Source organism: Anthonomus grandis, chromosome 19, assembly GCF_022605725.1.
Source record: "Anthonomus grandis grandis chromosome 19, icAntGran1.3, whole genome shotgun sequence".
Lineage (NCBI taxonomy): Eukaryota > Metazoa > Arthropoda > Insecta > Coleoptera > Curculionidae > Anthonomus > Anthonomus grandis.
Genome location: NC_065564.1, coordinates 12,101,161 through 12,128,109, shown reverse-complemented (window position 1 = coordinate 12,128,109; position 26,949 = coordinate 12,101,161). Strand labels below are relative to the sequence as shown.

The window sequence follows — 26,949 nt, the reverse complement described above, 5'->3', positions numbered from 1 at the left end:
TATATGCCTATATTAAGTACCTACCTTTATAATGTGACTAGTTTAAGTTTATATTATGTAATCCTCGTTTAGACTCATTGAGTCCTCTTTTGTATCTTAGATTTAAGTTATATTTATTTTCGAAAGGGCGTTTTTTCCGAACACGCCCCCATTATTTAATATCGAATTTATTCCAAGTTACAGACTTGCACTGTATATCGCCCAACACTACAGTTAACTCTGTGCCAAAATTTAATCTTTATAACTATGCCAAAATATAACTTTTAATTTGTCTTTTAATGTATCTTTTTTAGAGTCCTGAGGATGAGCTCATAGATATCGAAACATCGACCAAAATATATAACTCGATGGTCTGAAATAGTTCTTTTTTAACCTACATCTAACAAAAAAAATCACCAAACAATATTTCAGTATTTTATTGCACATGACACTCGGTTTCGAAGATTCTAAATTTTTCAACTTCTTGTTATTATTTTTCGAAGATTTGCAAAAAGAAAAATATAAAATCAAAAATTCTTACCTGGCTGCAAAATGTAGAGGACTCTCATTATTATTATTCTTTAAATTAATGCAGGCCCCCAAACGGATGAGGTTTTCCAGGCTCTTAATATGACCTTCTCTGCTGGCGTAGTGTAATGGCGAACATCCTGTCAAATCTTTCTCGTTCAGCAACTGTAGAAGACTCTCCTTTGATTTGGCCTGTTGTAATAAATAAAATGTCTGTCATATTTGTAAAATATATTAAAATAAAAAAAAATGGGGTTTACAGATTACAGATATTTACAAAATGGGGCTATTTAAAACAAGTAGACGCTTCGCGACACTGTTGTACTGGCGAGCGTTATGGCGTATTCACCATAGTATGCATATAATTTAATTTTCGTTTTTAAATTATGCTCCAAATTCAAAATTTATTTTTTTACCTTAAAGGCCATTCAAAATTAGGTAAAAAAGTTTAATAAATAAATTTTCCACGATTTATACGTGCCACAAGATAAAGGAAAAAGAGAGCCCCATTTATTAGGGTATTGGGATAAGACAACCGGACTTTTATGTCGATTTTTTTTATTTTTCAAATTTATTTTTGAAAGCCAATAGTAATAAGATATAAAAAGAATTGACAGGAGGAGAATAAGAGATAAAAGAAACCATCAACGAATTGAATCGAAACTATAGAAGCCGAGATATTAGTAAAAATGAGGGAAAAACAAAAGAAAACTGGTTTTTTTCCACCGTACAATTTTTTTTTCCTAAAATGATTATTGGCAAATTTTAAAGTAAGCCCTAAACTAACAATTTTCAGTAAAAAAGCCGAATAAAAAAAAAAAAATTTTTTTGGTCGAAAATCGAAGGGGTACTCACGAAAAATTTCGAAAAAATGGTTTTTATTTTTTTATAAATAATCTATTACTCTGACAACTTTTTGTATTTAATAAAAGTCCTTGGGAGTATTATGAGGTATCCGTCTGTCAAAATGAATAGGTTCTAGCTATTATAGAACCGGAGAAAATTGAAAAAACTAGTAAACATAAATATCGAATTATCAAGAGCCCTATGGAAAAATGTAAATTTTTTATTTTTCTGTCTTGCACTACTTTAGAGTACCTTGAAAAAAGGTTATTACTAATTTGACTCTAAAATGAACAGAAAACCTACTTCTTTGCATTTTTCGATTTTCCAACAAAATCCGAGTCAAAATGAGCATTTTTTCAAAATATGCTCCAAATTCAAAATTTCTTTTTTCTGGTTAAAGACCATTCAAAAACTGGTAAAAAAGCATTATGACAAATTTTTCCACGATTCATACGAGTGTCACAATCTAAAGAGAAAGATCAGGTCCCATAAGGAAGCAATGTATTAGGATAGGAAAAAAATGGTTTGTTTCTTGTTTTTTTTTTAAATTTTTATTTAGACAGAAAAAATGTATATAGGAATATAATGAGATATTAAGAAACATTCGTTAGGCTTTAACCAGTGCTCAGTTAGTAATACAATATCAGGAAAATCACATAAATCAAGTAAAAGATGAAGCTCGTCCATTTTATTTCTTAGAGACTGTATATTTAAAATAAAACTACTGAAACTTTTCGCATGCTTATTTTCAATGTTATTTATAGAATGTGAGTGAGCTTTATCTTCTGTGTTTTTATCTATAAAAAAGAATCCCTATCACAGTCAGTATCTAGAGGTCCAGATTGATTACTTGCTTTTATTGTGGACACATTTTTTGATGAAATGCTACTTTTGAAATGTTTTAAAATATGGGTATACAGTAATGATGCCAAATCTGATCCAAAGTTGCTGGCATGATTAGACTCTAAAATTTTATTTAGATTAATATTATTTGCGTGAAATATTTTATAGAGAGCCTTATCGCTATTATAAATTACATTATGGTTTGGATACATGTAAGAGCTTGTCATCACTAAACTATTGCTGTGTAAATGTATAAATTTTTTTTAAATATCGAATGATGAGCAAATACCATTAAACATTAAAATCAACATATCATTTTCTGTAAATTCCTTAACCATAGATGATGCAGTATAAATCAGTTCATTGTTTGTACTTCCTGGCTTCAGGAAACACTGGACTTTGTAGTTAGCTTTAAACTTCAGACGCAATTTCTTCAGGAACACTCTACTACAGTTTCCACCCACAAAAAGAAGCCTAGGTCGATTATCAACGGGTGAATTTGGCCTACATGGCAACTGTGTTGGATAATTTATATTAACGAATTTAGATATGTTTTGCTGTTCCTTTAATGCACAAATATCGGAATAGCAAGTATCTTTTTCAACTTCTAACACCGTTATCGACTGGATCATATTCTTATTCATCTTGGTTAAATCATTTACAGTTTACAACTTCCATTTGTAACATATTTATTTGCGTCTTATAGGTTGCAGATTCATTTTCTAATGTTTTTATTGTTACAATTAAATTTTTATTTAAGATATTTAACTCACTGATTTCTATATTGAAATTTATTTTTTCCTCTTCATATACTTTTAATAGTGACAGTAACTCACATTCTTTAGTTTTTAAATTTGTTAATTCAATTTTAAGTTAATCATTAAGTTAGTGTAGATTATCTAGGAAGGAAGAAAACTTCTTTTCGGCCTCTGACACTTCATCTTCAAACACCAAACTGTTTCTTCTCATTCTTTCTATATGCCTATCCTTTTCTTTTAGTTCAATCAATAATTCATGAATCTTCTGCTCGTAAGACTTCTTTTCATTCTCATTTTCATGAAAATTTATTTGACATTTTCCTGAGCATAAAATGTTGTAGCCTCCCATTTTTATGGCATCAGAATTTCTATCCAAACAACTTGGGTGGAATATAGACATACAAAAGATGCAGCAATAATTTGAAAACTCCTTTTTTTGACAGCATTTGAAATTACATTTTAATAAATTAAGGAATATATAAATACGATTAGACAGGAATTGCTAGCCAAACAGGAACTTGAGCCTGAGCGTCACCAGGAACACGCGTAAAACAAACACACTAGCACGTCCTAAGGTTGAAGTTCTATGGTTTCAAGTTAAGGTCAATGCCAGCAAAACAAGTCCAGTTAAAACAGGAAATATTTATAAAACAAAAAAAATATTGACCTGTTAATTAGGAACACTTGTACGGAAATTAAGCACGTCGATGTGGTTGTAAAAAAAAATTAAAACAAATCAAATCAAAACAAAACAAACAAAACTGAGTACCGGCGTAGCCTCCTACGAACTTAAACACGACCGTCACGTATGACTGCTAAACTGATACTGAATTACATAAACTGATATTGATTACAAAATGAACAATAAAAATTAAAAATCGATTAACTAGCTCACTGATAATAATTTCTAAAATGGTTTTTGAATAAAAAGATTTTATTGAATAGTATAAAAATTTCTTATTAAATAGTAAAAAAATTTTTTTTACTAATTAATAAGAAAATGGAAAATATTAGTTCTATGTAAAATATGTTACATATAAAATTTTACAAAAGTTATCAATATCATAATTAGGAATCAATAAGTAAATAAAGGTAAATTTACATTGACGGCAACGCCGGTTGCACATGCATCGCAACATTGGCCGTATGCAGACCACACTTTCATTATCCCTTAAAATAGACCATGTGCGAAATCGAGATAAGGAACGCAGTCCTACACTACTCGATTGCGATTTTTTATACATTTATTTCTTAATTAATAAGATATAGTCATCACTATTAGGGTCTACACTAGGAGTGTCTTCTGATTTCTTAATATGACTTACCCTAACCATAGTTATACATTAAAAAAAAACTAATTGTGAAAAAAATAGAAAATGCAAATTTAAACTGACTTCTAACGATATGCGATGTTATATATTCTATATTGTATATATTCATGAAAACAGAGAATGAATTCCATGGGCATGGAAATCATCCTAGGAATGCATAGGAGGTTTTGTGTTTGGAAGTTCGAATTGAATTAGAATTCGAACTAAAATATATAGAATTCTAACTGTAAAGTTTAAAGTGAAAATTAGTTGATTAAAATATTATGTGCCAAGAGGTCATAACTGATAAAAATATTTGAAAACTTTATTCGTTGCCCTTGTTAAAACTTTAGCTCTAGACAGTCGCATTTGGGACGATGCTGAGATACATTTTTAAAAGTTACGACTTTAATGTTACGTCAGTTTGTCACAAAATTAGGCCAAAATAACCATGAGTTAAAAATACGTTTCTTTCCAAGTGTATGCCCTACATTTCGGACAATCTCGTAAAATGATTCTATTATTAAGATTAAGGGATGTCTGTTCGTTGACCTATAAAATTTAGTAACTGATTTTTAATGGTAGTAATTACAAGATTAAATGTTATAATTGTTATGTATAAGAAAATTAAACACGTTTTACCGCATTACATAAGAATAGTTTAAATCGTTGCTGATCACCAGACAAAAGACGAATAAAGAGAATTTAGATTAATCAGATCGTTTTTAAATTTAGTTTTTTGTATGCTAAGTGTTTAAATAATGGCACATTACTCGCTGCAATATTGAACTTGTTGTAAAGATACTTTTTTTTTTTTTTTTTTTTTTTTGGAAGAGGTGATGATTATGGTGCAAGAAAGTAAACATTGTCCCGATGTTTTACCTGTTTTTGTGAGTTTATTAAGTTTAATTATCCTGAGAACTTTTGAAAAGTGAAGTTGAAGGTGTGTTTGTCCGCTGTGAATAAATGTGTTAAGTTTCCGCCACTGATGAAGGTGAAATTTGCTGTTTTCTTATACATTTTTCCAGCATGTTTTCATTGTTCTTTGGACCTGTCACTTTTTTAGTTTGTCTTGATTGTTAAGTCAAATACTCCAGTCAATATCTCTCTCTCTCTCTCTCTCTTTAAACTTGGGCCTCACTTCACGAGGTCACATGTCAGACGAGCATTTAAGTTATACTTGTGAGCAGGGTTATACTTGGGTCCAGTGTCTCAATCGTGGGTTAACCACAGGATGGCAGATTGATATGTATGCTCGATTTGTGAACGTGATATCAGACGAAATCAACATGCTGTTGAGTGCAAAAAGTGCTGCACATGGATTCACAAGGGATGTACGGAATTGAGTAATGCGCAATTTGACTTGATATTTTCGACATTCGAAAAAACGGGTGCACATGATTGGGAATGTAAAGTATGTGCCATGCTTGCGGACCTAGTACTAGTGGCTCGCAGGGTGTTAAACCCAAGGTTTCTACTAAACCATTGAAATCTAATTCAAACAGCGGCAACATGACTGTCACCAATGGGAAAAGACGCAACAATAGCAATTCCCTCAAAGCCCCGGTCGGCGGTTCCCCGACCTCTTCCTTTGATGAAGTTAAGGATCAGATGTCATCTCTTCTGAACAAACAGTATGTGAACACCAAAGATGTTATTGCATTATTTTCAAATATGCTCAATATTATGCTTGATCAGAGAACTGAATTGCATGAGACTTTGCAAGAAATACGCAACCTGAATAAAGAAAAATCAGAGCGTATTGAAAGTCTGGAACAGGAAGTATCTACCTTGAAACAGGCGGTAAGTGACCTTCAAGTAGCCTTTTCTAGATCTAATTCTCAGAGTGAAGGTGAAAACAGAGCACTCATTGCCTCAGATACAGGTGGCGATTTTTTTGAGGAATTTGAAGAGCGAAAGTGGCGATCTAAGAACATCATGCTGTACAATGTGACTGAGTCGACATCTGAGGATGCTAGAGAGAGAGTGGCGTTTGATACGAACAAAGTTAGAAGCTTGCTTTAGAACGTGGTGGAGGACAGACCAGAGGATCAAATTAGTAAAGTTTTTCGTGTTGGGAAGAGGGGTACAGGAATGAGACCTATCAAGGCTGTTCTTGCTAATGAACAAGTGGCATTTAAGATTTTGAGGAGCAGAGTGTATAGTGACACTGGTGTTAAATTAGGTCCTGATCAGACTTTTCTCCAGAGAAAGCAGTTTAAGGAACTAAAGCTTACTCTTTCGAATCGCCTTAATAATGGAGAACAAAATCTGGGAAAATCAAGTACATTAGAGGAGTGCTGTTGAAAAATGTGAGGTCTCAAGATGGTGATAACAACTCAAAAAACGATTAAGCCTCTACTGCCAAAATGTTGGTGGTATGCGCACTAAAATTGAACAATTTCATCACGGAGTGTAGCTGTCTAACTATTCTGTCATAATCCTAGTTGACACTTGGTTGAATGAGGATATCTCAGACAGTGAAATCCTTGTGCCTGGGTATACCATCTACCGCACTGACCGTAGCCTGGAGTCAAGTACAAAGATTAGAGGTGGTGAGGAGCTTATAGTTAGTAATAAATTTAGATCTAGAAAAATTGCTACTCCTTACTTCTCAGTGGAGCAAGTATATGTAGAAGTAAATATTTGCAAGAAGTCATTTTTTTTGGTGGAGTGTATTTTATTTGCATAATGTTAATATTTCAGCTGCTGTTGACTGCATTTTTAGTAATAGTTTGCACCACATTTCTTATCATATTAATATTCAAATTGACTCATCTTCACTAATGCTTGATGAATTTTATTTCGATTTTCGGAATGCCGACTTTGGGGCTATTAACTTTCATTTGGGGGCTATTGATTGGAGTATGAATTTTGATGGGTTGAATGTTGATGGTGCTGCAGGTGAGGTCAATGATATTTAACAGAATTGCCTTGATTTGTTTGTTCCTAAAAGAGACTAAGGTCTTCACCTTTTCCTTAATGGTTTAGTCCTTTACTTAAAGATTTAATTTGTAAAAAGAAGGCTGTACACAGGAAATATACGTCTACCCCCTCACCTGACTCTAATGCTCGTTTTTCGACCCTTAGATCTCGATGTAAAGTAGAACACGATCGTTGCTTTAGTGAATATATTGGTAAAGTGGAGAGGTCAGTGAGGAGATGGATGATAGTCGTTACTTGATGAATTCGATGTTTTTGGGCCGGGAAATCGCAGAGTCTAGTGAAGTAATTACTGATTTGTTTGCAAAGTTTTTTGCTACAGTTTACGACAACTCTACTTATCCCATTCCTGATTCTCTTGAATTCGGTTTCCAGAATATTATTGTTGGACGCTTCACTCTCTCGGAGGTATTTTCTAAGATCCAGAAATTACCTAACAAGTTTATCTGTGGGCCAGGTAGTATACCTAATGTCTTTTTAAAGAATTGTATTTATACAATTAGTAGACCTCTTGGGATTACCTTAACCTCATACCTCAATACATACCCGGACGTGAAATTTTCCGCTCTTTCAGAATCCGGTGTCAAAAATAAAAAATCGCTTTGACCTTCAAATAATGGCGGAAGTAATGGATCATTTACTTATCCCAGATACCTCCGATATCAAAAGGATTAAGCTTTGTGGTCTGTGGAGGCTTTTTCGGTGCCCTTAAGTGACCTGAAATGTAGAGTTATCTCCCAGGAATTTTCGGGTGCTGCAAGCAGTTGCCAGTAGTACTGCCTTTTGCATGTGCTTATATAGATGTTCGCCAGTTCCTAGTTGTTTAAGGTATTCCAGTAGACTCTTTGGTATTACACCCGTTGTCGATATAACAATTGGGATGGTCCGAACATTATCCATTCTCCATTGCCTTCCGATTTGAATTTCTAGATCTCTGTATTTGGCGATTTTCTCAGTGTGTTTCTCTTGCAGATTATTATTGTTCGGTATGGCTACGTCAATTAGAGTTGTTTTCCTGGAAATTTTATCTATTAAAATAAGATCTGGTCTATTATGCCTTACGTGTTGATCGGTAAGTACACTGCGGTCCCAATATAACTTATATCGGTCATTTTCCACTACGGGTTCTGGAGTATATTTATAATAAGGAACCTTCTCTGTTGTAATAAGTTCCAACTTCATTGCCAACTCTTGATGTAAAATTTTCCCAACTGAGTCGTGCCGTTCTTTGTATTCTGTCGCTGCAAAGGCCTGACATCCTCCTATTATGTGCTGGATTGTCTCTGATGTTTGGCATCCATACCGGCATTTGTCGTTTTGTACGGACGGATCTCTGACGATGTGCTTGAGATAATTTCTTGTTGGTATAACCTGATCTTGGATGGCGAGTAGAAAGCCCTCGGTTTCTGGAAACATCTTGCCTGATACCAACCAATAGTTCGACGAAGCAGTGTCGACATGATTTTGGCTGATCTCATTAGGATGCCGCCCATGAAGGGGCTTCTCCATCCAGATGCGGAGTTTTTCCTGGTCCGTATGATGGTAGCTGCACGCTTCCTCGCTCTTAAGTTGTAGAGGAGTGGAATCGTCTATTTGATTTATTGCGCGATGCAGCGTGGAATTTTCTCCTTGCCTGTAAAAATAGGATCTTAAGTTAGTGATTTGTTTTTCAAGTTGTTTACCCAGATCTATTAATCCTCTTCCTCCAAGGTGGCGGGGAAGCATTGTTCTTTCAGTGGCACTTCTAGGGTGGTGGTTGTGCGTTTTAGTAAGTAGGGTCCTCACTTTTCTTTGTAGCCTTGCTATGTCTGTCCTACTCCAATTAATTACACCAAAAGAATAACTAAGAGCTGAACATGCGTAGGAGTTAAGTGCCTTAAACATATTTTTGCTGTTGAGATTGGTTCTCAAAACTTGTCTTACTCTTTTCACAAACTTGTTAGTCAGTTCGCATTTCATTGTTTGTTGTTCAATCGTTTGTGATTGTTTCATCCCCAAGTATTTGTAAATTTCGTGTTCGCCCATGGCCTCGATGGTCTGGACATTCTGCATCTGATATTCTCCTGACTGAATTTTTCCTCGGATTATATTGAGAGTACGGCATTTATCTAGTCCAAATTGCATGCCGATGTCGTTGGAGAACTCTTCTACTATATGCAGCATTTGGTTTAGCTGGTTCCTAGTTGCAGCCATTATTTTTAAATCATCCATATACAGTAAGTGATTTAACTTTGCAATCTCGGATGCTAAACCCATAGTTGGTAGAGTTAAGACGGTTCGAAAGAGGATTCATAGCAAGGCAGAACCATAATGGGCTCAGTGAGTCCCCTTGAAAGATTCCTGTTCGAATTGGAATGTTGTTTGTACTTACTGCGCTTTTACCCTGTACCTCGAGCTGGATCGTTGTTCTCCAATTTGTCATAGCGCTCTAAAAAGACAAAGTATTACCATCAACTTTATACACGTTTAATATGTTTATAAGCCATTCGTGTGGCACTGAGTCGAAGGCTTTCTTATAGTCGACGTAGGCAGTAAAAATATTTCTCTTGTTATGATATGCCTGGTTGTTGATGACAGAGTCGATAATAAGTTGATCTTTACAGCCCATAGACCCTTTAGCGCATCCTTTTTGTTCTGCGAGTATGATGTTGTTTTCCTCACAGTGTTGATAAATGCGCTGTGTTAAACATGAAGTGATAATTTTATACAAAGTAGGTAGGCACGTTACCGGTCGGTACTTAGACGGATCTTGTATGTTATTCTGGTCTTTAGGCAGTAGATAGGTTACTCCTTGCGTTAGGAATGCTGGCATTTCCTGTGGGTTAAGAATAACGTGGTTAATTAATTCTGAGAGTTTAGGATGCACACTCCGTAGTTTCTTTAGCCAAAAGTTATGAACTCCATCTGGGCCAGGTGATTTCCAATTATGCAGTTTTTGGATAATCTGGTTGACTTCCTCGATAGTGAATGGTCGATGTTCCATCTATTTATATTTATTTCTGTTTTGTTTCTCTTCAGTAACCCAGCTTGCGTTGATATTGCATGTTGTTTGAGTTGCAAGTTGTTTGGCTCAAAAATCTTGAATATGTTCTTTCGTGGGGAATCTGATTTTGAATTTAGCTCTCTATAAAATTGTTTTTCGGCCTTTTCAAAACGAAGATTGTCACATTTTCGATTAATACTGGTCTTGTATCTTCTTAGGCGCCCTGAAAATAAGGAAAGTTTCTGTTTTAGAGTATCCAGGCATTGTTGAGCTGTATTGTTTTCTAGTTCATGCCGAGTGTGGATGTTGTTTCTCTGCAAAATTTCATCAACTTTCTGTTTTAGTCTGTTTGTTCGTGTACCCCTCAGATATTCTGTTAGTTGGCCGATATCTTTTCGAAACTTCTGAATTTTTCGCTGAAGTCTGGTCTTCCATGGCGGTATCGGGAGCTCGATTCTTGCAGAGTCATTGTGGATCCTTATCTTAATACTCATGGTTTTAGCAACGGCAGTTGCTGCGCTATAAACTAAAAGGTGAAGAGATTACATGTTATTAATATTTAAAAGATAAGGTTGAAGAATTTTGGTGTTTAAAAGTTCCATAATTTGACCTAGTTTTTTTGAAGAGTTTACTTTTGGAAGTTTGGGTCTTATCAGTGGGTTGGTTCCCTCCAATTCTAGCATCGCACGTGCCATTTCTGCAGATAGTTCGTGATATAGCTCAGAATTGTCCTCTTGGGTGTTTTCGGTAGTGTTAGGTTCCTGTGTGTTATTTAATACGTTTTCTATTACAGGTTGCTCCTCAGCTGGTTCATTGTTAGCGGGGTCTTGTTCGTTGTTAATTTGCGCTTGTATTTCTTCTTTAATGGTATTGAGTCTTGTCTCTGGAATTAGGTGATTACGCATTATTACCCGATACTGGTCTGCTACTCTCTATTTGGTAACTTGGAGATGTGGATAGATTTTCCTAAATTCGGCATGTAAAGGTTGTCTGTAGCCGATCATTTCTCGTTCCAGGTTGGTCACTTTATAAAAGCTGCGCATGACGGTTTCATTCATCGCAGATGTCCATTTCATGCGCTGTCTTTGTAGCCCCGCCTGGGTGAGCGCTGGCTGAATTTCCTGCGCAGCACCTTCAGCGGGGTTTTGTTGTTGAAGAGGAGGAGGTGTAGTTTCTTGAATGACAGGTTGCCGCCTCCTTAACTCCCTGCCACCGACGGTCCGCATACTGCCATGTCCAGCGCCGGCTCCAGACATGCCCTGGCGATCCCCAGGCAGCGACCTTTCTCCGAGGCATCTTCCGCTTCGTGTCTCCATTTCCATGGGTGTACCATCATTTAACCCTGGTGGTCCAGGTTGTTCTTTTAGTCGCCTTTTACGACAGGCAGAACGTACCAGGAGGCTATTCTACCCCGGCCCTCCACGGGGGTTATTATTATTATTATTATTATTATTATTATTATTATTATTATTATTATTATTATTATTATTATTATTATTTTTATTATTATTATTATTATTATTATTATTATTATTATTATTATTATTATTCTTCTGTTTTAGCTCGCTGATAGCGGTGATGTCAGTTTCATCGGCCTGAAGGCAAGATGAATTTGGCTATGGTAGATTTAGGAACTTTCGAACAATGTTGCATGTATTTAGTATAACAGATTTCTGTATAGTGACAATCATCCAGGAGGAAAGACCCAATGCGTTAAGGTTTTTGGACAGTGTTAAAGGGACAATTTCAGTGGATGAAGTAACTAGAGGGAGTATACAGGGTGGCCATTTGAAAACGAAACAGAGCCTATTTTGGGTCCCTCAGAACATTTGCGAAAAAATCCTCGGACCCGTCAATTTTTGATTCAAGGGGAACCATTTTTTTGCTTGTTTCGCCCAAAATTTTAAATGGAACGGGGGATCGAGTGATCGAGTGACCTTATTTTAAAGGTATTTTTATGTGGATTAAAACCCTAAAGTTTTAAATCGTTACTATTTGGGGGCTAATAAAAGTTACAAAAAAATGTTAAAAAGTATAATTTTAAATAAAGGGCTTAAAGATAAAATCAATCAAGTAAATGTTTAAAATGTTGGCCTTCGACTTCCATACAAGAATACAGGTTTTGTTCAAACCTTTCCCGTACATTTTGCAAAATTTCTGGGATGATTTGACGACATTCATCAATTATTCTTTGTCGCAAATGGTCTAGCGATGTTGGCTGACTAGCATAAATTTTAGTTTTTAAATGGCCCCATAACAAAATCTAACGGGCTTAAGTCCGGGGAACGAGGAGGCCATTCAATAGCTCCTCTTCTTCCAATCCATTGTCCTGGAAACGTTTGGTCCAAATATTGACGAACCCTTGCAGCATAGTGGGGTGGCGCCCCATCTTGCTGAAATACTAGACGATTTTCCAAGTACTCGTTGTTATTTTCTAGTATCTCCACTAATGCTGGATGAATTGTATTTTCTAAGAATGCAGGTACATGGTACATTTCTCCTGTTAAATTGCCAGGTAAAAAAAAGGGGCCTACGATATGTTTACCAAAAATGCCAGCCCAAACATTTAATTTTTCAGGATGTTGTGTATGCACCTCACGAAATATTCTGGGATTTGAAACAGTCCAATAGCGACAGTTGTGACGATTCACAGTACCGTTTAGGAAAAAGGAGCATTCGTTAGAAAAACATACATTAAATAGAAAGTGTGGATCATTGGCGGCTTGTTCAGATATAGTTTCACAAAATTGTACTCGCCTATGAAAATCGTCTTCGTTTAGTTCTTGTACAAGATGCATTTTGTACGGATAAAACTTGTTTTCTTTTAATATCTTCTGAATGCTGCTTCTCTTAATACCAGATACGGTTGATAACTTTCTTGTGCTCAGTGTAGGATCTTGCACAATATGGCCTAAAATAGCTACTTCTGAAGCTTCATTCACCACTGGATTATCCATTTCGCGCTTTTTATTAGCCACAGACCCAGTTTCCCTAAATTTTTGAACCAATTCCAAAATGTACGAGGGGCAAGTAAAAAGTAAGGTTCCCAACGCTGTAGCGAAAATCCGGCAACAACGCCGTGTGCGTCTGTTCCCCCTGTTCATTCCTAGCGGCCGGGGAAGTCGCTACGACACTCAGTGCCGGCCTGACAGCCGTTCGAGATGGAGCCCGCAATCGCCGTCACCGCCAGGTGCGAGATCCGGGCAGTGATCCGTTTTCTCAACGCCAAGAAGTTACCGCCTGTTGAAATTCATCGGCAGTTAACAGAAATTTATAGGAAAGCTTGCATTAGTGTGCAACACGTTCGTAAATGGTGCAGGGAGTTTTCCGGAGGACGAACAGACATTCACGACGAGCCAAGAAGTGGAAGGCCATCGGTGTCCGACGACGTCGTGGCAAAAATCGAGCGACTTCTCCAGGAGGATCGGCGAGCAACGCTTCGGGAACTGGCTGAAAAAGTGACTGAGGTTTCAGAGAAAACAATCGACAACATTTTGACTGAAAAACTCGGTTATCGCAAGGTGTGTGCGCGGTGGGTACCGCATATGCTCTCAGAAACCCACAAAGAGAACCGCGTCAAGTGTGCTCGGGAGTTTCTTCAGCAATGTGCCGAGAATACCGAAGAATTATTGGACTCTATTGTAACGGGAGATGAAACGTGGTGCCATTACGTCACGCCGGAAACCAAACAACAGTCCAAACAATGGCGCCATTCCGATTCGCCCAGAACGAAGAAATTCAAGCAGACGCTCTCCGCAGGAAAAGTGATGGCTACGGTTTTTTGGGACCGTAAAGGCGTCCTTCTCGTGGATTTCGTGCCTACTGGGACCACCATAAATTCGGAAAAATACTGCAAGACACTAAAAAAACTCAGAAGAGCCATCCAAAATCGCCGGAGAAGAAGACTCACGAAGGGCGTTAGGCTCCATCACGACAATGCGCGCCCACACGTCTCTCGCAACACCAAAGCCTTAATCGAACAATTTGGCTGGGAAATCGTGGAGCAAGCTGCCTATAGCCCTGATCTTGCACCGAGCGATTTCCACTTGTTCCCGAAATTGAAGCAACACCTGGGTGGACAACGCTTCGCTACGGACGAAGAGGTCCAGAATGCAGTCACCACGTACCTCAACGGGTTGACGGCGGAGGTTTTAGAGGCAGGTTTTCAAAAATGGATTTCTCGACAGCAAAAATGTGTAGAAAAATTTGGCGACTATGTAGAAAAGTAGCTAAGAGACCAAGCTTTCAGATAGTGTAATTCGCAATTTCAATAAAAAATTTCTTACACCTGAAAAAAATGTGGGAACCTTACTTTTTACTTGACCCTCGTACTTGCGATGGACCTGTCGATTAGGGTGTTGTAGTGTGTTAAAAAGCTGGGCAGTTCTATTAGCATTTTTATTGCTCGCAAAGAAAAGATAAATTATTTCAACTCTTTCAGCAAGTAAATAAACCATTATCACATTCAATGTTGTAACTAACTAACTTTAAAGAGCTATTTGTTTGACACACTATGATCTGACAGCAGTAATTGACAACCACTATTAAACTTCAAAATGTTGCTATAATAACAGTCTCAACAATAACCAAGAGTTCCCTTGCAGAATTGGCATAGATACCTACGGGTATTAAAAAAAAACAACAGAAAGTACGGTTCACAATGTAGGAGAACAAAATTTTTTGTATTTATTTAACTGCTAAATTTACAAGCATTTTTTTTAATAAAAAATGTTGACATGTTTTTGTTACTTTTATAAGCCCCTGTATCGACTAGGCATATAGTAACGATTTAAAACTTTAGGGTTATAATCCACATAAAAATTCCTTCAAAATAAGGTATTACTCGACCCCCCGTTCCATTTAAAATTTTGGGGGCCCTTGTCAACCCCGCTAGGGGGCGAAACTAGCAAAAAAATGGTTACCCCTTGAATCAAAAATTGACGGGTCCGAGGATTTTTTCGCAAATGTTCTGAGGGACCCAAAATAGCCTCTGTTTCGTTTTCAAATGGCCACCCTGTATATACATTATCTTGCCTCCATTGTTTTTTTATCTCGTGAGCTAGATATGCGTATTTAGCAGGTTTAGGCCGTCGTCCCACCAAAGATACACGACAGCGACGCCACATCTCCGCGATGTCGCCAGCGTGTATCTTTCGTGTCGAACCCACGTTTTAAACTCATTTTGTCCCCACCAACTGTCTTCGACGCAGCACACATCCAAATGCGTGTCGCCTTCGTGTTGCCTGGAGACTGGACGTGTCAGTTGCGAAGCAACATTCAAACTGTGTTAGTTGGCGTTTTTTTTTCATTTATCGAAGTTTTGTTTTTCTGTTTATTATGACACAACAAAATGCTAAACTGGATTTTAATGGATGTCTGTACAGCTCCTTAGCAGCAACAAACATTTTTTTTAATTTTTCTCAATAAAAGGATGCATCCACCATTTTCTTTTTTTTGCTTTTTTATTTTGTTTTCTATTCCGCAAATACCAATACATTGCAACCACATCCTCGTCTTCACCCGATGACATTTTGAGCTAAACTGAACAACTAAACGTAGGAAACACGAAACGCGTATCTTTGGTGGGGCAACTGCATGTCGTCTGAATGTGTCCAGGCGAAATCGTATCGCCTTCGCGTCGCCGTCGCGTATCTTTGGTGGGACGACGGCCTTAGTGTGTGTCGTTTCTAGGACATTGTTGGTATTTGGCACTGCTATGTCAATTAGAAAGGTTTTTATAACTGGTCTGTTTGAAGTCAGCGTCCTATCGGCCAAAACAGTTCTGTCCCAGTAGAGGCGAAAGTCGTCATTTTCAAGTACTGTTTCTGGTTTGTACTGGTAGTAGGGGCAAGTTTCGCCAATTAGACGATAAAGTTTTGCCAGTTCTTGATGAATCATTTTTGCCACACAGTTATGTCGGTGCAGATATTCGGCAGCTGATAGATATGTGCATCCTGATGTTATATGTTGAATTGTCTCCGGTACGCGCAGGCATTTTATACATCGATCGTCGATTACTTTCTCATCTTTAGTAATGTACTTAAGGTAATTTCTTGTAGCAATCACTTGGTCTTGTATAGCCATCATAAAGCCTTCAGTTTCAGGAAATAGAACTCCACGAGTCAACCAGTACTTCGACGTTTCATAATCGACATGTTCGGCATTAAGTTCGTGAGGATGCTTTTCGTGTATTGCCTTCTGCTTCCATGTGTTAACTTTAATGGCTGTGTGCTCTGATCTTGTTACAGTAATGTGTCCTGCTTTACCTGCACGGAGATTCAAGGGTAAGTATCCGTTATCCGCTAGCACCACTGCTCTATAAAGAGAAGAGGTTTCCCTCATAGTGAGGAAGTATTTCTGAAGATCTGCTACTTGTTTTTTGAAGAGAAAAGAAATATCAGTTAGTCCTCTGCCACCCTTGGATCTGGGAAGAGTAAGTTTTTCGATGGCTGACTGAGGGTGGTGTGCTTGAAACGTCTCTAGGGTTGTTCTGGTCTTTCTCTCAATCTCCTCTATATCAGTCTTTGTTCACCTAATGAATACGTTAAGACAGGGATAGCGTAGATAGCTTTAATCATGTTCTTACCATTCAGTTTAGTTTTTAAAATTTGCTTAAGACGATTGATATATTCCTTTTGGAGGTTCTGCTTCATTTTCTTGTGCACTGTATGGGCTGACTGATGTATGAAATTATTATTATTATTATTATTATTATTATTATTATTATTATTATTATTATTATTATTATTATTATTATAGATTTTTGCCTTGCGGCAATCACACTCCCGTTTTACAAGGAACATTCACTTATCCCAGATATCTAAGATATCAAAAGGATTAAGCTCTGAGGGGACCCTTTCCAGGTTGTCGGGCCCTGGGTGGTGTTCGGTCTTCTGTACCCATGAAATTTCTGACGACCCGTTCTGTCCCCAGTTTTTGTAGTGGTGCTCACTTAGTCCCAGTTGTTTGAGGTTCTCTACGAGGGTTTTTGGTATAAGTCCAGTTGACGAGATTATTATCGGAATTGTTTGAACATGGTATAGCAACGTCAATCAGCGTGGTTCTCGTGGTATTGTTGACAGTTCTTTGGTCGGTGAGAATCGTTCGGTCCCAGTAGAATTTATACTCGCCATTTTCAAGAACTGGCTCTGAAGTATAATTGTAATATGGAACTTTGTCCGTCCTCAAGAGGTTCAGTTTAACAGCAAGTTCTTGGTGCAGTATTTTTCCCACGCAGTCATGACGTGCCTTATACTCAGTTTGGGCAAACGTTTGACATCCTACCGTTATGTGTTGGAAGGATTCTGTCACTTGGCATCCATATCGACATTTGTCACTCTGTACTGAAGGATCCCAAATAATGCACTTCAAGTAGTTTCTAGTTGCAATAACTTGGTCTTGTATGGCCAAGAGGAAACCTTCCGTTTCGGGAAACAGTTGTCCCGAAGTTAACCAGTAGTTCGACGCATTGGTGTCGACATGTCCCTGGCTAACCTCGTTGACGTGTCTCCCGTGCAGTGGTTTTTGTGCCCATGATCGATGTTTTTCTTCATCAGTGACGTGGTGACTTTCGATCTCGCGATTCTTCAGTTTCAGAGGTGTTGAGTCATGGACCTCGCATATAGCACGGTGCAGAGCTGACGATCTAGCCTTTTCATGAAAGAAATTTCTCAGAACTGAAATTTGTCGGTCTAACTGTTTGCCAATGTCTGCCAATCCTCTACCTCCCTGATGTCTTGGTAGCGTAGTTCTTTCTGTGGCACTTCGAGGGTGGTGTTTTTGAGCCTTAGTCAATAATTTTCGTGCCTTCCGTTGCAAGTTCTGGATGTCCGTCTTGCTCCATCCCACAATTCCAAAGGAATATGTTAGTGCTGTACAGGCATACGTATTCAACGTCTTAAATAGATTCTTACTGTTGAGGCTCGTTTTCACTATGTGCTTTACTCTTGTTGTAAACTCAGCAGTAAGTTTATCTTTCATTAATCGGTGGTCTATTCATGCTGCCTGCACCATTCCCAGGTATTTGTATGTATCACCCTCTTCGATGGCATCTATAGTTTGGCTATCCTGCATCTCGAAGGATCCCGGCTGCATCTTTCCTCGTACAATGTTGTTAATACGACACTTATCCAGCCCAAACCTCATTCCGATATCAGCAGAGAATTCCTTCACGATGTTCAGCATCTGATCCAGTTGATTACTAGTGGCACCCATTAGCTTTAGATCGTCCATATAGAGCAAATGATTGACTCTTGCGATTTCCCTACTATTCTTCTTAATAGCAAAGCCGTAAGAGGTGGAATTGAGTCGAGATGATAAAGAATTCATGGCTAGACAGAACCAAAGTGGATTCAGAGAGTCGCCCTGGAATATACCCTTACGGATCGGTATTGTGTTTGTCTCAATACTCTCTCCAGTAGGAAGTTGTAGATACATAGTTGTTCTCCATATCGCCATTGTGCTCTCCAGTAGAGTCACAATGCGTTCATCTATTTTATATATCCTAAGGACATCAATAAGCCATTCATGTGGGATAGAATCGAAGGCCTTCTTGTAATCGACATAGGCGGTGTAGAGATTTCTCTTATTACTATAGGCCTGGTTGCAAATTACGGAGTCAATGGTCAATTGCTCCTTACAGCCCATGTGTCCCCTAGCACATCCCTTCTGTTGAACTGCAATAATGTTGTTGTCCTCGCAATGTTGGTATATGCGCTCTGTAAGACACGCGGTTATCAGCTTATACAGTGTTGGTAAACATGTTATTGGCCGATATTTCGCTAGATCTTGTGTGTTCCGTGGATCTTTTGATAGCAGAAAAGTTGATCCCTGAGTGAGGAACGTTGGAAGTTTGTTCGGTTCCATCAGCAGATCATTTATTAGTGTGGTCAGTTGTTTGTGGGTTGACCACAGCTTTTTGATCCAATAATTATGTACGTGGTCTGGACCAGGGGCTTTCCAGTTGTAAAGGCCTTTAATTATAGTGGAGTCCTCTTCAACGGTAAATGGCTGATGATGCATTTGCTCGAAAAGTTGAGACTTTTGTCGCTCTTCATCTATCGGTGTTTCAATATTTGTTTCAGTGTATCCAAACATTTTTCAGGTGTTCGATTTTCTGGGTTATATTGGGCATGATGCTGGTAACGACTCATGATTGCTGTTACGTTTTTTCGTGTCTTAGATGTTCGCACTCCTCCGATAAATGCGATGAGCTGCCCTATATCTTTCCGAATGGAGTCGATCTTGGTCTGCAACCTTCTTGCCCATGGTGGTGGTCCCCTTGATACCAAATTGTTTTTACCACGCTTAGCATTAGGCTTGACACCCAGAGTTCTGGTGACAACTGTCGCTGCACAGTAGATCAGCAGGTGTAACTGTTCTAAACTGCCAGTTTCCTGGTAAAATATTGTTGTTCAACGTTTCCAGAACTGTTGCCAATCTACGTGAAGAGTTCACTTTTGGTATTGGGGGTCTAAGCAGCGGATTTGTTCCATCGAACTCCATCAATGCCCTTTTGAATTCTGCCTGCAGTTTTTCAAGATCCTCTTCAACATTTTGCGTATCATTGTCACGGATTTCAGTGAGCATTAGTTATTGAATTGGTTCAAGTAGCTGAAGTTCAGCTTGTGCTTCCGCGTTCGGTATTTCTGGTGAAGCAGGGTTATTATTCAGTTCAAGTTCCACTTCTCGTCTAATGGTTGCTAATCGAGTTTCTGGGATAAGGTTGTTCCTTAGGATTACACGGTACTGGTCTGCAACGCGCTGTTCGGTCACATTTAGTTCTGGATATCTCTCGCAGAATTCGGCGTAAAGTTGTTGCCGATATCCGACCATCTCCCTTTCATTATTGGTGATTCTGTAGAAGATTCGCATTATGGTTTCATTAATAGACGTAGTCCATTTCATGCGCCTTCTTGGTAGTCCCGCTTGGGTGAGCACTGGCTGAATTTCCTGTGCAGCACCTTCAGCAGGAGGAGCTCTTGGTGGTGAGTTGCTCCGTTGTCGAGCTGTAATTGTTTGAATGACAGGGGCCCGCCTCCTCAGCACCCTGCCACCGACGTCCCGTAAATAATATAAAAATATTATTTAATTAATAATAATTATTATTATTATTAATATAACTTGCAGAACTTCCAAAATAACGACAAAGATCTTCGTAGCATTGGCGCCACTCGTGATAGTCGAGTACCATAGGTTTGCTCTTTCGTGTCAGTGTATTCCGTAAAAAAAAGGTACGTAAAGAGTACGTAAATGCATTTTCCCGTCTAATAGATTTAAAAAATAGTTGGAAAAAACAAATATTTATATACAAGTTTAAGACCCTGTATTTTTCAAACGTATTAATTTATGGCACATTTATTGTCCTTATGATAAAATAATCACTCTCTTCCTTATTGATTAGATATTTAGAAATATCTTACATATAATTTGTCCATTAAATTGCAAATTAATCCTAGTACGAAAAGCTTTTTACATGATGGCAGAATGAGAAAGTGTGAAAAACTTACTTGTTTTTGATGCTATATGCAAGGAAATTTTAAATGTGCATATTTTTATATCATTATGAAATATACCAGTGAAATTCTATGTATGTATGCACATTTTAAAATATAAGTTTGCATTATAAAAAATTTGTGGCTAAAAAGAAACAGATAAAAAGCTGCTACTCTAATTTTCTCTACTTACATTACTTACTTCTGAAGCGAATTGCTCTAACTGGCCACCATTCATGACGACTAGATGCAGGACATTTCTTTTGTTAATGTCTTTTATGTTAATGTCGGCTCCTAGGCGAATGAGGGTGTGTACCTGCAAATAAATATAGACGTGAAGTTTTGTGCAACGAATGAAATGTCCAAAATTATTGAAATAGAAAATCAGATTGTCGGTATGTGGAGACGGTTAAATTGGAATGTTTTGCAGAGAGTAGAGGTGTTTTACAACGAATAACTACAGTTTATTACAAGCTTAAAACATAAAAGTTCTACAGTTCAAACCTAAATAACGTTACGGGAAAGTAAGTGTTCTGTTCAAAAGACATAGATAAAGAGCTTAATTTAAAAAAAAAAGCCGTTCTTCTTCCTCAATATCAATGGCTTGACTGGTTTTGTCCACTGTCCATACAATCACATCGTGAATATTTGCTTAAATTAAAAAACAAAAAGACCACACTAAACGTTATTTATTTGAATGCTTAACCGATACGAATTTCATAGTAACGTTCGCTACCGCAGTAACTGAAATTATTTAGGCATTCTCCGGAAAATAGATAAATTGCAATCAGAAATAAACACTAAATTGTAGGAGAGTCAAAACGAGTTTTCGGACTTTCAGTTAAAAGTATACAATCTATTGGGGATATAATCAGATTGGGGAAATTAAGATTATCCATTGTCCAAAATATTAGCAACACCTTCCTATCATAATGACCGGCCGCCTCCGGTCGTTTGATAGGTATTTGCCCTTTTTATTTTCTTTATAGGATGATATTAATCGACATGCCTCGTTTTGCTGGTTGCATGCTGCACTGTTAAATTTTAACACCCTTAACTATTTTTTTCTCAACATATTACGGCTGTTTATACTCCTGCCGAAAGTTTAAATTATTAAAACGTTTAATGGAGGCAATTTGGCAGTACAATGTAAGGATTTGTTGTCAATTACATTGAAAAATAGACCGATTCTTTGAGAAAAAAACGATATTAGATGTTCCGCCAAAGCGGAATGGTTATTTATTATATATATATTTATTTTCTTTATTGGGTCTTGTGTTTAACACGTTAACTGCCAGTCCCAATTAGAAAAAAAAATTACCGGGTCCTACGGGCCACGTAACTTTTTTATTGTAAAGAGTGTCTGTGTGCATCAAAACGAACGCATGTGTAAAAATTTATGTAATTTTTTTTTTTTAGTTTAAAAAAGCTGTGTCCAAATATGGTACACATGGCACCTGATTGTACAGGTTTTATTTTTTGATGTCGTGTGCCATGTGTACCTTATCTGGACACGTACAAGGTCAATGTTGATTCGCCTGGAGAGATGACAGCAGTTGTACGGTTTTCAAAATAATACCAAACAGCACGTGCATTTTATGTTTGTTACTTTCTTCAGTCATTCTTTCTATAAAAATCAGTGTAAAAACATGTTGTTTTGTGGGCTATAATTTGGAGGAGCAATGGCGGCAAAGAAAAGAATTATTTCTGATACTGAGATGCAACAAGCAGTGGAGGCTGCAGCAGAAGAAATGGAGATTTATAGAGACCTCGATATGAGTGACGAGTTTTCAAATATCTCAGATTCTGATTTGGATCCGACATATTTGGTCGGCGAGATATCTTCAAGCAGTTCTGAAGAAGATCGCCCTAAAAAGAAAAAGATGAAGTATGTACGTCAGTTCGGTACGTAGGAGGTTTGGCAATTCCATTTTTTATACATAGTTTATTTTCTAAAATGTTATTAGAAAAAAACAGTGTTGTAAAAAGTTTCAATATACTAACTCGCGTACGAAACTAAGTGGAATACTTATGTATATCAAATTTAACGTCTAAAAATCATATTTTCTCTTCCTAGTAATGATTATCTTCTTATACACTACCCTCCATTTTTTTAGATACTTCCGAGCCTTCAACATCTGCTCAGTTAGATATAGACATAGATTCTTCAGGCAATGATGAAAGACCGGAGTGGAGACTAGCTTCAGGAAATTTTTCGATTCACTCTACCAATGAATATTGGAATTTCACTAGCCTTGCAGATCCAAATGCGCGGTAAGGATGAACTTCATTTTATTGAATTACTTGTATCCGATGATGTTATTAATAAGATCGTTGTCGAAACAAACAGATACGCGTAACAGCAAATTATTCTTGCCATAAAAATGAAAATATTGGCCAATATTCTCGCCTAAATGCATGGGTGGATACTAATTATAACGAAATACGAACATTTATTGCTATTTTAATTTAGATAGGATTGGATAAAAAACTATCACTAAAAGATTATTGGCGCAAACATCCATTATATAAAAACGAAATATCAAAATATTTGCCGCGGAATAGATTTGAGCTGCTTTTACGTATGTTTCATTTGACAAATAATGAAGATTGTCCTCCCAATGATCGGCTTCATAAAATTCAATGCCTTGTTGATACGCTGAACAAGAATGCTTCTTTCTGCGTTATTCCAGACGAGTCTCTTTGCATCTATGAAACCATGATACCTTTCCGAGGTAAATTATCCTTTCGACAGTATATAAAAGGAAAACGACATAAGTTGAGCATTAAAGTTTATAAACTATGTCTAGATGGAGGATTTACTTACAGCCTGAAAGTATATTGTGGTAAAGAGAAAATAAATGGACAATCGGTTGCGGAATCTATTGTTATGGAAATGTTGCAACCATTGCTTGATAGTGGCCGGACCCTTTTTGCAGACAATTGGTACACCTCTATTCCTCTTGCGGAAAATTTGCAAAATAGATCAACTCATCTAGTTGGAACGATTCGTAAAAACAGAAGAAACCTACCAGTCTGTAGTTGATGCAAAATTAAAAAAAGGGGAAATTGTTGCAAAACAAAATAAAAATAAAGTTATTGTTATGAAGTGGCATGACAAGAGGGACGTGCTTTTCTTATCCACAAAACATACAGATGAACTAAAGGAAGTACACCATAGAGAGGGTCCTAGGCTCAAACCTTCTGCAATAATCGACTATGAGTATAAATAAGGCCAAATCAATTGTTGATATGTCAGACCAAATGTCAGCTTATTCAAATTCTCTTAGAAAGTCAATTAAATGGTACAGAAAATTGGCCTTTGAATTTATCACAGGTACCTCAGTCGTAAATACCTTAAATCTGTACAATAAAATTAACGAGAAAAAAATTTCAATATCGACTTTCAAAGAAAATCTTGCCATGCAACTTTTGGAAACGGCAGTACCGCCAATCCCAATAAATCCCTCAAAAAGTTTCAGCACAAAGTTTCCGAAAAGACAGATAACGAGAAAAAGCTAAAAAGAGGCAGGTGCAGATATTGCTACGAAAAAAGCTCACAAGAACAGGGGCGTAATTATGCTGTAAAAAATACCAAAAGAGTTTCCTACGTATGTCTAGGTTGTGACGAAAATATTTTTATTTGTATGGACTGTTTTTTCCAAAAACATGTTTTTAAAATTAGTTTGGTTATTTTATAATTATAAATAACAATTTTACATGTTAAATTACTGCCCATTGAAAAAATAAACGTCATTTAAATACTTCAATATTTTGTGTCATATTATTTCGAAAAACAAAAATATTCCCGGGCCATTCTCAAACAAACTATTTCCTACGCCAGACCAATCCATACATACATTTCAATCAACGCTTAATGTGGCCGCCCCATGTACACATGGCTTGGAAAGTAAGAAGTTCTGTGTCCACTGGTGGTACACATGGCGCTGAATAAAAATTGACTGTGTCCATATATGGTACACATGGCAGTTAACGTGTTAAATATAATTAACATGAGCTTTATTGGTTTTAAATTCTAATCTTATTCTAATTACTTGCGCGGCCTTTTATCGCGTCATAATGAGACAGCCTTATTCTTTGACCGAGAAGAGTCGCACGCATCACGAGGTAGTACTGCACCGAATTTTAATGTAGTCGGAAGAAGCGCATAAACCTTGAACCAAATAGGTTGCTCTCGTATACACACATATTTTTTCGCGAGTGAATTCCAAAGACATAAAGTGCCGGCACGCCTTTAAGCAAAATAACCCTCCGGAGGTGAACCTGTGGGACAAGCAGTTTGAATTGGATAGAAAAAGAAGCGACAGCAAGGTAGGCCACCACTTTAATAGGGTTGTCTTAACCGTCGTAATATTTCATTCCACCTATAAAAAAACAGTCCACTATTCTAATTTTACCCCCTATTTTTGATTGCACAGTAGCAATTGACTTTGAGCATTTTGACAGCAAGGTAGGCCACCACTTCATTAGGGTTATCTTAACCGTCGTAATATTTCATTCCACCTATAAAAATACAGTCCACTATTCTAATTTTACCCCCCATTTTTGGGGGTGTATGTGATTTCAAATTTTGAGACACCTTTTTGTCTTTAAGATACTGTCATAAACTAAAGTGCAAGAATATTATATCGATATGGGAGTCCAGGAGCAAGAACGACTGGAAAAAATGGTTTATAGTGCCGTAGTCTTATTAGTGAAATTTTCGACCTTTTAGTACGGCTGACGGGTATATATGTCACTTAAAGAATGTACCTACCGGCCGGGTGACGTATATATCCGACAACAATTAATAGACCCCGTTCGACTACTGCCGAATAAATGCGACACCTCTAAAAACTTTTTAAAAGCATTTCGTCACAGACGAGCCTCGAAATTATACGTCAACTATAGGGTCACCGCGAAGCCGGGTGACGGAATATTTTGGCACAGCCGAAAAATTACGATAACCGGCGTGTGATCCCGAACGTCCGTATCGCGCATGTGCATTTTTACTAGAATGTACACTGTGAGTGTTAGTGTGTTAGTTTTTATCGAAATGCCGAAGGAAGAGCATGCCGGTCCCTCTAAAAGGTCAACACGTGGCCAAAAGCGTAAACAAGATTTAATGTATTGTGGCTTAGATGATCGCGATGTTTAAAATTTTACACGCTGTGGGTGACCGTTTCAAGACAGCGGAAGCTAATATTCACCTGATTTAAACAGTGACACTGTTAGTTCTGAAATATCGTCTATTAATGAAAATGACCAACTTGTGCCAGATAGACAAAATGATGAACCAGAAGATTTGGAGGCTATTTTACAGCAAAGCGAGAAAGAAATTTTTTGGACTCAAAATGAATTTGTCCCTAAAGTACACAAATTTGACCAAAATAAATGTGGTTTGAAGAACAATACCTTGACTCCTGAGTCAAATGAATTATATTATTTTCTTAATCTGTTTTCGGAAGAAATAGTAAATATAATTGTCATAGAAACTAACCAATATGCAGCTCAAGAGAAAGCTAAAAAGAATAAATGGAAAGATGTTACTCTTTCAGAAATGTATGTATTTCTTGCAATAACTATATTAATGTCACGTGTCAAAAAAACTCGATATGAAGAAGTACTGGGCACAGGATAATTTACTACATACGCCTATTTTTTCTCAAAAGATGTCCAGGGGCATATATTACGAATTCGCCGGTACTTACACTTCAGTAATAACAAGGAAGCGCAGCCAAATTATCGACTAAATAAAATTGACCAGTTATTGAAAAAATTGAAATTAAACTTTCAGAACCACTTTTATCCGTTTCAGAACTTGGTTATAGACGACAGTATACTCTTGTTCAAAGGACGGTTGTCTTTTAAACAGTTTATTAAAAGTAAAAGACATCAAGTCCTTATCCAAATAAAGGTCATTCGATGTTTACGGATAACTTTTATACGAGACCTTCTCTATCAAATTATTTGTTCCAAAACAAAACAAACTCTTGCGGCACGGTGCGACAAAAGCGAAAAAAATGCCATTGTTTGAGAAGAAGCTAAAACCCGGAGAAGTTGACTGGAGAAGCAGCGGAAATACGTTGGCGCTGAAATGGAGAGATCGACGCGATGCTGTAATGCTGGGAACAATGTACAAAAGTACATTTGTTACCTTGCCTAAAGTAAACAGGGTTATAAAGGAAAATATAGGGAAGCCGTTATGCGTAGTAGAGTATAACACGCATATGGGTGCCGTTGATAGGTCGGACATGATGATCAGT

At 37.3% G+C, this 26,949-nt stretch overlaps 1 protein-coding gene across 2 annotated transcripts in view; it reads right to left on the bottom strand.

Moving 5' to 3' along the window:
• LOC126747382 (transient receptor potential cation channel subfamily A member 1) overlaps positions 1–26,949 on the bottom strand; it is a 592,560-nt gene that overhangs the window by 93,126 nt on the left and 472,485 nt on the right. Inside the window, exons 9-10 of one of the 2 annotated variants that reach the window (XM_050455968.1) lie at positions 20,886–20,999; positions 521–699 (exon numbers count right to left, since the gene is read on the bottom strand). In XM_050455968.1, the coding sequence (XP_050311925.1) occupies positions 521–699; positions 20,886–20,999 (293 nt within the window). Of the gene's footprint in view, positions 1–520; positions 700–20,876; positions 21,000–26,949 lie in introns of both variants that reach the window. The other variant, XM_050455967.1, reaches the window with a different exon arrangement.